At 47.2% G+C, this 11,556-nt stretch overlaps 1 protein-coding gene across 1 annotated transcript; it reads left to right on the top strand.

Moving 5' to 3' along the window:
- The first annotated feature begins 253 nt into the window (after positions 1-253).
- On the top strand, positions 254-5,241 carry LOC128323160 (sialidase-like). The gene is made up of 3 exons (XM_053245882.1): positions 254-265; positions 590-1,725; positions 4,143-5,241. Exons 1-2 carry the CDS (start codon positions 254-256, stop codon positions 1,541-1,543), a joined length of 966 nt encoding a protein of 321 aa, XP_053101857.1. The 3' UTR covers positions 1,544-1,725; positions 4,143-5,241.
- The last annotated feature ends 6,315 nt before the right edge of the window (positions 5,242-11,556 follow it).

The raw sequence follows: 11,556 nt of genomic DNA, 5'->3' as shown, positions 1-11,556 counted from the left end.
GGAAAACACTAAAACAGCCCTCCAAAATGGCACCCACAATCGCTGCTCGAAACAGCAAACCCACTTGCCGCAAAACTGGTTGGTTCTGGGTTGATCTTGAAGAAGACCCCTTTTTGTAGGGTGTTCTCTGGTGAGAATGAACTGCTTGAAATGCCCTGTTTGACAGCGAACCCCTGGGCATTCTGCACATCCCTAGTTAAAACTAAACGTCATTAAGAAAATAAGTCATTTAAGTAGCAGGTCCACAGATGTAATGCTGAAAGTGGTGAGTGAGAGTCCTAGAAAGAGGAACAGTTTTGCCAGTGTCTAAGTACTGTAGACCTTTTCTGCGTCATCATTTCAGCTGATATTGCGTTAAATTGTGTAAGTCTGTCCCTAATTGGTTGCTGTTTTGTTTTGGTTTTATTTGAGAAACTGCTTAGATTGTAATAATGGATAGTACCTAGATGTAATCAAAAGCTTTCTCTGTTTTGTCATTTTCCTACATATATGCCAGAAGGACCAGGCTGCCCATATACTACTTCCCTGCCCTGAGGAAAATCCCACTATCCACTTCAAAATGAAATTTGACACCATTGAATAGCACTAGTTCAGAAATAAGAATAGTCTATATATTAACTTTGGTATTTCAGGAGATAATGATGAGAGGCTGGCATTTCAGGAGGACCTCCCCACTTCTGCAGTCAGAACCAGGACAGTCCCACCCACCCCCTTCTGCAGCCAGACCAACTTCAGTCCTGACCTCCTTCTGCAGCCGGCCCCGGGACAGCCCCGCACCCCCCTTCTGCAGCCGGCCCCGGGACAGCCCCGCACCCCCCTTCTGCAGCCGGCCCCGGGACAGCCCCGCACCCCCCTTCTGCAGCCGGCCCCGGGACAGCCCCGCACCCCCCTTCTGCAGCCGGCCCCGGGACAGCCCCGCACCCCCCTTCTGCAGCCGGCCCCGGGACAGCCCCGCACCCCCCTTCTGCAGCCGGCCCCGGGACAGCCCCGCACCCCCCTTCTGCAGCCGGCCCCGGGACAGCCCCGCACCCCCCTTCTGCAGCCGGCCCCGGGGCTGTCCCGCACCCCCCTTCTGCAGCCGGCCCCGGGGCTGTCCCGCACCCCCCTTCTGCAGCCGGCCCCGGGGCTGTCCCGCACCCCCCTTCTGCAGCCGGCCCCGGGGCTGTCCCGCACCCCCCTTCTGCAGCCGGAACCGGGGCTGTCCCGCACCCCCCTTCTGCAGCCGGCCCCGGGGCTGTCCCGCACCCCCCTTCTGCAGCCGGCCCCGGGGCTGTCCCGCACCCCCCTTCTGCAGCCGGAACCAGGGCTGTCCCGTACCCCTCTTCTCCAGCCAGAACTGGGGCTGTCCCGCACCCCCTTCTGCTTCTGGAACCGGGGCTGTCCCGCATCCCTTTTCTGCAGCCAGCCCCAGGACAGCGCCACACCCCCACTTCTGCACACACACACACACACACCGGCTCTGGGCCAGTCCTGCCTCCTTCCTGCAACTGGCCACAGTTTAGTCCTGCCCCCCGCCCTTGATTTCCCTCAGGGTAGGGATTAAATGGCTCGCCAAGAAACGAGGAGAACTCCTGTAGAAGTAACTACAGCCAGTGAATGCAAGGGAAATGCAGAATCCCCGGAGGATGGGGCAGCTCTAGATGGAGCATCCTAAGAGTGGAAAATGCTATTGAGATCAACGCTGTTTTACCCAAGGACTTGCCTCACGCCTGAACCATGGTTAAAGTCAGTATCAGTTACTGGTTTTGTATTTTTGTTTTTGAATTGCTCAGTTCCTTTCCCCGTTTCCCCCAATTTGGGTGCAAATTCATGGTGAACCCAATATAGGGATGGATCCTAAGAAGTCTTGGATGTGGGTGTGTCTAGGGAACAAACTGGGGCTATGCAGAAGGGATTGGCTGCATCCCAGCTCTAATTCTGTGGAGGGCTGGAGAAGACAAGAGCGGGACCAAGCCAGGATGGATGGGGAGCTTGGGAGGGGAGAGTGCCAGTAGAGGTGGGGCAGCCCTACTGGACTCCATGGGACACTGGTGTGCTGCCCTCCACTGCTTCCATTTATATATAAGGTGGGGGGTCTTAAGTTGATGGTAAGCCTTTCATTTCATATATATTTAAAATGTTTCTATCTTTTATCTTCAAACTGCGCGTTGTTAGGACACTCTGGGGTGGTGTGCAGCCCATCGGACCCCTTGCAGGGTGTGGCGCATTCTTGTAATTCATTTCAGTAGATCCCAGTTATTAATTCCAAAGTGGGACTTTCCCCAGTTTCTGGGAAGATAAAGCACCCCATTCAGTGCCAGTGCAAGCACCTTTCCACTGCTGGGCGCTTTCCAGATTACAGTTACAACAACCTCCGTAAAATGCTTCAGCTTGGGATCGAATTGACAACGTAATGAAAGGGTGTTGCTCAAGTCCTCCAGCAGGGGCAGCAGTCTTTTCTAGTTTGCCCCAAACTCCCTAAAATGGAAAAATACTGCCATCTTTTTACCATGTTGCAGGACTGTAATAAAGCAATAAAATCCGAAAGAAGGCATTGGAAATGTGAATGACACCTTGCTGATAGCACAGAGACTGTGATGTCAATGCACAGGCAATACAGAAGCACGCTTTGCAGATCCGTAGTGGCACTGTGATAAGGGTTAATCTGGAAAGCGCCCAGGCTGACCTGTGCAACTAATTCCTGGCAGCTGAACAAGCTTGAGCCTGAGTGTTTTCTTATAGGAAGCACATGGCTAAATCTCTAAACAGAAATACTACCGGCCAGGCAAAAGAAGGGGAAAGGGGTGGTGAGGGAGGGGAAGGAAAGAAAGGGGGGAACCTACTCGGCCAGAGAAGGGGGGAAGTGTCTTGTGGGCGGGGGGGGGAGGGTACAAGAAAAAGAGAACCTCACTGGGCAACAGGAGGGGAAAGGCTCACTGGGCAGGAACAGTCAGAAGGGGCTTGAGGGGAGCAACCAAGCCCATGCAGACACTTGCTAAGAAGCAATCTGTACAGCTTCCTCAGAAGAACCACAGACAGCCATTTTCTCTGAGAAGAAGGGAGCTTGCTTCAACCCCTCCTTCCTCCTACTGCAGCCTCCTGTCTTCCCCGATTGGCCAGGGAAGATTGGAAGCCATCTTCTGATTGTTTGGGGGAGTCTGACCAGGAGCTCCAGGCGGCACTTGGGCGGAGCAGACACTGGCACTCAACAGCTGGGGGGAGGGCAGGTGGGCATCCCCCCTACCCCAAACGTCAAGCTATCCTGTCTACCCAAGCATTGCCCACCTCCCAGAGGAAAAATGTAAAAGTCAATCAATCAAATACAGGCTGTGGCAATCAGCCTGGTAGTTGTTTCTCCTGGGGTGAGGGGGTGGGCAATGCTTAGGGGAGTACCGAAACAATCAGACAGGATAGCTTGACTGGCACCTCTTCTGGCCAACCATGGAAGAGAAGCAGCTACAGCCGCAGGGAGAAGGGGCTAAGCAAGTTCCCTTCTCTTCAGAGAAAATGGCACTTTCGCTCTCTTCTGGTTAAGCTATAGGTTTCCCTTCCTAACAAGAGCGTTAGTTTGCGGGGGGAAGGGGGACACACAGCCTCCATGCCCTTACTCAGCAGCCCCCCAGTAAGCACAGCAGACAGCCAAAGCCAGGAGAAAAGCCACAGCGGATCCAAGGTGCTAGTGATGGCCCACCTGAGACTCTCCAGCTGTTGTTGGACTACAGTTCTCATCATTCATAGCTGCTGGTGGAGGGATTACAGCTCCCATCACCCCATCATAAGAAATGGGAGCTGGGGATGATAGAAGCAGTAGTCCAATCATCTCCAGCCACCACGTATTGTGGTAGGAGGTTATTGGAACTGTAGTCCCTACAACAGCAGCGGGGGTGATGGGAGTTGTAGTCCAAAGACAGCTAGAGAGCCTCGGGTTGGCCACCACTGCAATAATTAATATAGTCCGCTGGTGCAGAACCCCATGTGTTTATGAAGAAAACCCAACACATTTTGGGCAGCAGCTCTTTGGCAGGGGACTGGATAAAGACATCAACATGAAATCAAGGTAGTTGAAACTGAGGGTTATTGAGAAAATGACATTTAAGTCATAGCAGATCTGCCAATCTGAAGCTCACACTTGTTATCTTTGCCTTCTCTTTCCATCCTACCAGCAAAGGAGCACTTCCCGGAATCCCACTTGGCATTGTTATCGAGGTAAGTGCAGAGGGCGACCTCAGCCAGGTCAGTACACATCAACACTGACAAATCTCCCCTCGTGGGTGAAGGGAATTGTGGGCAGGAAGAGGTTGAGGAGATCAAGCCCGCACCAGATTCCCAGTCCCTTTCTGGCTAGGTTCCCCAAAGCCTCAAGTCTATTCAAGGTGTTGGGAGAAGATCAAAGGATCCTTCTGTGTGGAAGGGAGGATACTTCTCCATTCAGAGGAGTTTTGCCTTCACCTCTGAGGCAAAAACCACCCCCTTAACAGGGAGGCATGGTTGCACCGCAATGCTTCACCCCAGGAGTGGAGGCCACACCTTAGTTTACAGAACTCCTTTCAAACTAGTTTCTATAGTTGTTGCCTGAGTTTGCAACTCTTCTCTCTGCCCCATCTCTTGATTCGGAGCCTGGGTGCAAGACCACATCTTCTCCTAGCACTGCATGCAGTGTGGGGTGCTGGTTTTTTGCATCCATTCCCGACAGGGTATAAGAAACAAGCCTGGGAAACACAGTGGACCATGCTGTGACAGCATCCTTGGTAGGGATGTTCCTGAATCGGCACATCTGAACCAGGAGAATCGTTTCGGTACCTCTCTAATGAGGCGCCAGAATGATGTGAGCACATCCCTTATCCTCGGTCCATAGGGCCATCCAGAGGGAAGAGGACATGCTAATGAAAGCAGTCCCCAACCTCTGATGGCTTTCTGCAGGAACACCTTGGCATCCGCTCACCCCACCGGGTAACAGTGTGGGATTAGCTGGCCGCCTTTTGGGACCGAGTAGGAATTTTCCCCATCCACCCAGATTGGCCTGGAGGTGGCTGGTTTTTTGCCTACTCTACACTGTTGCACTGGTAGGGTTTTTTGATCTGGCCCATGTTAGGAGCGGTGCCTTTAAATAGAGTAGCCCCTTGGTCACCAGCACCATGATGGCAGGTCAGAGGAGGGGATACGGTGCTGCACCCTAGGGATGGCAGCTCCACTGTGGCTTGGCTACATTGCAGCTCTCTGTTGAAACTAGGTTAATAAAGTTATCGCCCTAGTTTTAATCCATTTCCTGTGTCGTGTCATTTATTTGGGGGTTTGGGTGCAAAGGAACCTCATGACAGACCTCTTGCAAGATGTTCTCAAGTAGGCCTGAGCAGGATCTCTAGAGCCACAAAGATAAGCTTTGCAAAGAGGCAGGATCCATGAGAAGCAGGATTGCTCATTCTGCCCTAGCAGCACTCTGGGAGCCAGCCCTACCCTCCAAATCCTCCAAAGGAGAGGCTGGTTCATACACTCACACAATTCAGTGGCAAAGTTCTGCATCCAGGCTGCAGGTTGAAGACGGGATTTTAAAATAATAATTTTAAGGGAACTTTCTGGGTGTGGAAACCTAGCATGTTGGGGAGAAGGATCCAACTCAGGTGTGCAGACAGAGGGAAAGCTTGACGAGCAACGCATTCATTTTGTGAGTAGATATGGGTTGTTAAGTTTGGTGGTGAGGGGACAGTAAATTGTGGGGGAAACTCCTCAATTGGCTGGGGTGATGTGCACCCTTGGTTCAATGTAATCATTTCCCTAAATTGTTATCTTCCTCTGTGTGGTGACCTTTTGTGGGGAGGATCACGCAAATCACACACCTGCAGCTTGAAGTGACACAGTCTTCTAAAACGTAACTGCCTGGTTTTGCTGAATGTTTAAGTGGGCAAATATTATCAGAAGACTGTGAGCACTGCAGAAAGAAAGAATCTGGTGATTACTAATAGGAGCCAGCATGAATGTGTCAAGAACAAGTTATGCCAGAGTAATCTCCCCTCCTTTTTCAATGGAGTTCCTAGTTTAGTAGAGCATGGAGATGCTGCAGCCATTGCTGTGTGTCTTGATTTCTTCTACAAAGCCTTTGACACAGCCCCCACAATATCCTTTTTTTTTATTTTTGTGGAGGATATGGCCCAAACCTCCATTTTGTTGTAGGTGTGCTTGTTCTTCATTTTGATATGTTTAAAATGGCGGCCTGACCCCCATCTCTTGTTAAGAGTTCCTTATACAAAAAGTTAAGCACACTTGGCCTTTTATCCATCTCAGGTTTGTTTTTTGTGTCTGGAGGTCATTATGTTCCATCTGGTTTGTATTTGCCATGATTGGCTAATCCAGAGGAGGTGGGCAAAGGTTCGGGGATAAAAAAGGAGAACTGGAACAGCTACAGCTAGGAAGCAGTAAGAGCAGTTGATTCACAAAAGCCCAATTCAGATGTTATGCTGCATGAGTGTACAGATGTGTGGTAGAGATGTGACTGAGTTCCTGGATATAGTGAACCTGGATACAGGCCCTTGGTACAGAAAGGAAGTGTAATTCTGTACCTGCATTCAATGTAACATGTGAATGACAGTGCCTGTGTACAGATCTGTACCTGTGTATACTGTACACTCATCGTACCAGTGCTGAATATCACATGTGAATGGGCCTAAAGAAGAGAGCTGAACATCGCACAGAAGAATTGGATCACTCTCAGAACAACCAGAGGAAAAGACAACAGCAAGATCAGACAAAGTAATGCCAAGCAGAGAGACAGGCTGATTAAGAGCTGCTGGTGGGATTCTATTTGGGCCAGCATAGAATAGAAGATAATCACGGCATGTGCTTATCCCATTATCATTTTTCTCCTTGCTCTTATGGTTATTGTTCTTAAAACACTACAAATGCTGTTGTTTGAACTGCGCCCCCCCTCCTTTCAAGTAAAAACTGCACCTTTGATTCAATTCTTGAGTACTCTGTATCCCTTAGATGTCACAACACTCTACCTAGAGAGAGAGAGATGGAGAACTGGTAGGCTGTTTAGTGCAGACAGCCAGGAAAAACAAACAATTCCAATTGGCAGGGGCATATCTAGGGTGGGGCAGGCAGGGCATGTGCCCCGGGCACTACTTGAAGGGGGGAGCCATTTTTTAAAATTAAAATTTTTTTTAAATGGCTGCTGAAAACAAAATGGCCACCGCACATGCTCAAATGGCCTTAGTATATTAAGGCCCTTAATCCTTAGTATTAAGTATTGGGAGTTTCTTGCTCTCTTTCTCTCATTTTAACTGTCTTTCTGAAAGACTAGAATATATTCCAAGCAGTGACACAATTTACTCTGCATGTCCTTTAATTATTTACAGAGTATCTGGGAAAAGTCAAATTCTCCATTTATTTTTAAAACTCATGTAATAGTGATGCTACAATGCATAGTAGAGAATTAGACAAGCACTTCTGTTTAGTTTTCCAAGTACACCTCCACATAGTATTTGTGTATTTCATGAGCCCCAGCATACTGAAATTTGTAGTTTTCCAGCATTTTTTGTTCTGGCTACGTCCACTGCTAAATAGTTTTTGAAATATTAAAAGATTAATGAGCTAGACTTGTATTTTTGAGCTGATATTATGGTAAAGTTATCTGAAAGATGGGTGTCAGATGTTTGGACAGGGGGCACAATTTCAGTGCTTGCCCTGGGCGCTATTTTCCCTAGATACGCCTCTGCCAATCGGTGGCAGCAATAAAGCTTATCAGATCACGGGGCTGGTTGCGAAGTTTAAATAGCCACTCTCCTTGCTTCTCTGCTGATGCGCAGGGAAGTTTAAAGAAGCAGCACCAAAGGCAAGAGTGGATGGAAGAGCCTGTGCCTCTCACACCACTTCTTTATGTCTGGATAACCAGAAGAGGACAGAGAAGAGCCAGGAGTTGAGCAGAAGGAAACACAGGACAGCTTGCCAAACAGGTCAAATGATGGTAAGAGGGAAAGCACATGCCAACACCTGGTGAGGGACCTGGCATATAGGGGTCTGCATACCAATGCCAGAAGCCTCCGAGCCAAGATGCATGAGCTAGAGTACTTGGTTACTAATGAAAACATAGATATAGTGGGTGTAACAGAAACCTGGTGGAGTGGTGAGAACCAGTGGGACACAATTATTCCTGGATATAAACTCTATAGAAGGGTCAGGGAGGGGAGGGTTGGGGGAGGAGTGGCACTGTATATCAAAAAAGGGATAGATTCCAATAAGCTAGAAAACCTAGGTGGACCAGAGTCCTCCACAGAATCATTATGGCTAACATTACAAGGACTGAAAGGAAATGTGTTACTAGGGACGTGCTAACGCCCTCTGGATCAACGTGCTGAGAGTGACCTGGAGTTGGACAAACAAGAGAGGTGTCAAAGAGAGACAGGGCAGTAATAATGGGTGACTTCAACTACCCACACATAGACTGGGTAAATTCACATACAGGTAATGACAGAGTGTCCAGATTTCTAGATGTGCTAAATGACTGTGCCTTGGAACAGTTAGTCGCGGAACCAACCAGAGAGATGGTGACTTTGAATTTAATCCCGTGTGGTGCTCAGGATCTGGTGCGAGATGTCAGAATTGCAGAACCTTTGGGTAGCAGTGACCATAGTGTGATCCAATTCAGCATATATGTGAGTGGAGAATTGTCAAGGAAGTCCAACACTGATGTGTTGGACTTCAGAAGAGGAAACTTCTCAAAAATGAGGGGAATGGTAAAAAGGAAGTTGAAAGGGAAAGTCAGGTGGGTCAAATCACTCCAGAATGCATGGAACTAATTTAAAACCACAGTACTAGAAGCACAGTTGGAATGTATACCAAGAAGGAGGAAAGGTACCACCAAGTCCAGGAGGATGCCAGCATGGCTAACAAATCAGGGAAGCTTTAAAAGGGAAGAAGACTTCCTTCAGAAAATGGAAGTCCTGCCCAAATGTAGAAAACAGGAAGGAACATAAACTCTGGCAAAAGAAATGCAAGGACACAGTAAGTGGTGCAAAGAGAGAGTTTGAGGAGCATATAGCTAGAAGTGTCAAGGGGAATAACAAAAACTTATTTAAATATATCAGAAGTAGAAAACCTGCCAGGGAGGCGGTTGGGCCCTCCAATGATGAGGGTGTGAAAGGGATTAGTCAGGAGGATAAGGAGATTGCAGAGAAGCTGAATGAGTTCCTTGCATCTGTCTTCACGGCACTGACCATATACCCTCTCCAGAATTGAGTTTTTCAGGTTTAGTGGCTGAGGAACTGGGTGAATTTGATGTGACAAGGGAGGATGTTCTAAACAGTCTTAAAAAGCTAAAAATTAACAAATAGTCAGGGCCAGATGGCATCCACCCAAGAGTTCTGAAGGAACTCAAATGTGAAATTGCCAATCTCCTAGCAAAAATATATAACTTATCCCTACAATCAGGCTCTGTACCAGAGGAATGGAAAGTAGCCAATGTGACTCAAATTTTCAAGAAGGGATCCAGGGAGAATCCAGGAAATTACTGGTCGGTCAGCTTAACTTCAGTTCTGAGTAAATTGTTGGAAAACATACTTAAGGACAAAATGGTTAAGCATAAAGAAGCACAGGCCTTGTTGAAGGAGAACCAGCATGGCTTCTGCAAGGGAAAGTCTTGCTTCACTAGCCTTTTGGAGTTCTTTGAGAGAGTCAACAGGCACGTGGATAAAAGGTGATCTCATTGACATAGTATACTTAGACTTCCAAAAAGCTTTTGATAAAGTTCCCCATCAAAGGCTCTTGAGTAAACTTAGCAGTCATGGAATAAGGGGACAGGTTCATGTGTGGATCGGTAACTGGTTGAAGGACAGGAAACAGAGTGTAGGAATAAATGGACAGTTTTCACAATGGATGGAGGTAGGAAGTGGGGTCCCCTAGGGATCAATACTGGGACCAGTGCTCTTTAGTTTGTTCATAAACGATCTAGATGTTGGGATGACCAGTGAAGTGGCCAAATTTCCAGATGACATTAAACTATTTAGGGTAGTGAAATCCACAACAGGTCGTGAGGAACTCCAAAAAGATCTCTCCAAACTGGGTGAGTGGGTGACAAAGTGGCAAATTCAGTTCAATGTTGGCAAGTGTAAAGAGATGCACACTGGGGCAAAAACCCACCAACTTCACATATATACTGATGGGATCTGAGCTGTTGGTGACTGACCAGGAGAGAGATCTTGGGGTTGTGGTGGACAGCTCATTGAAAGTGTCATCTCAGTGCGTGGCAGCTGTGAAAAAAGCTAATTCCATGCTAGAAATCATTAGGAGGGGGATTGAAAAGAAAACTTCTAATATTATAATGCCCTTATACAAATCTATGGTGCGGCCACATCTTGAGTACTGTGTACAGCTTTGGTCACCATATCTTAAGAAGGATACTGTAGAACTGGAAAAGGTGCAGAAGAGGGAAACCAAAATGATCAGGGGCCTGGAGCACTTTCCTTATGAGGCAAGGCTACAGCATCTGGGGCTCTTCACCTTGGAAAAGAGGCGACTAAGGAGATACGTGATCTAAGTGTATAAAATTATGCATGGAGGGAAAGGGTAGATAGAAATTGTTCTCCCTCTCTCACAACACTAGAACCAGGGTAGCCGTGACCATCATGTGATCCAGTTCAACATATATGTGAGTGGAGAATTGTCAAGGAAGTCCAACACCCATGAAACTGAAGGTTGGGAAATTTAGGACAGACAAGCGGAAGTACTTTTTCACACAGTGCATAATTAATCTATGGAATTCCTTGCTATGGGATGTGGTGATAGCCAGAAGCTGTGATGGCTTTAAAAAAGGGCTTAGACAGATTCATGGAGGACAGGCTACATCATATATGAGTTCAAACAAGCTGTATACAAAAGATTTAAAATAGGACCTGAATTTTTAAGGAAAACTGCAGCCTAAACCACGGAAGTCTTATATTGAATTGGTACCCAGTTATTGCATTTGTTGAAGAAGAGTAGACACCCTGGATAAAATGGCTGAATTAATTGTGAATGCTCAATTTGATTCTCAGCAACGCCAAGAGTGTAAATAAAAATAAAATCTTTGGCACCAGAAACAGTTAAAATAAAAATAAGATTTGGCACCAGAAACAGTTAGAGAGCAACTTAGCTGATCAATTGGTGCTTAATAGGGAAGAATCGTCTTTTAGATATGGCAAATCTGAGGTAAACAGAAAGTCAAACTGCTCTGGTTCAACAGAAAAACTAGTAAATAAATAGGAAAAATCCTTTACCAATGAAAGGTTTGGGGTTCAGAAACCTTTTCTAAGGAGAAAAGACAGTGATACAAAATGCTTCAAATGTGGGGAAAGGGGGCATATGAAAGCTGATTGTTATTTTAGAAATTCTGCTCATGAAATGAAGCCTGAACCACAAACAGATACCTCACTAAATTAGAGAGTGGTGTTCACAAGTGCAGGATCAGCAGTATTACTAACTGTGAGGAGGTAAATGATCACCTAAGAGAACCTATATTGGTGGGTCAGCAAACCATTTTAGAAATGATTGATACAGGTACTACTAAAGACACATTTGACTTCCTGCAAACAAATTCACTTTATTTTC

This window comes from Hemicordylus capensis, chromosome 4, assembly GCF_027244095.1.
Source record: "Hemicordylus capensis ecotype Gifberg chromosome 4, rHemCap1.1.pri, whole genome shotgun sequence".
Lineage (NCBI taxonomy): Eukaryota > Metazoa > Chordata > Lepidosauria > Squamata > Cordylidae > Hemicordylus > Hemicordylus capensis.
The sequence above is the reverse complement of the archived record's forward strand: the minus strand, read 5'-3'. Positions and strand labels throughout refer to the sequence as shown.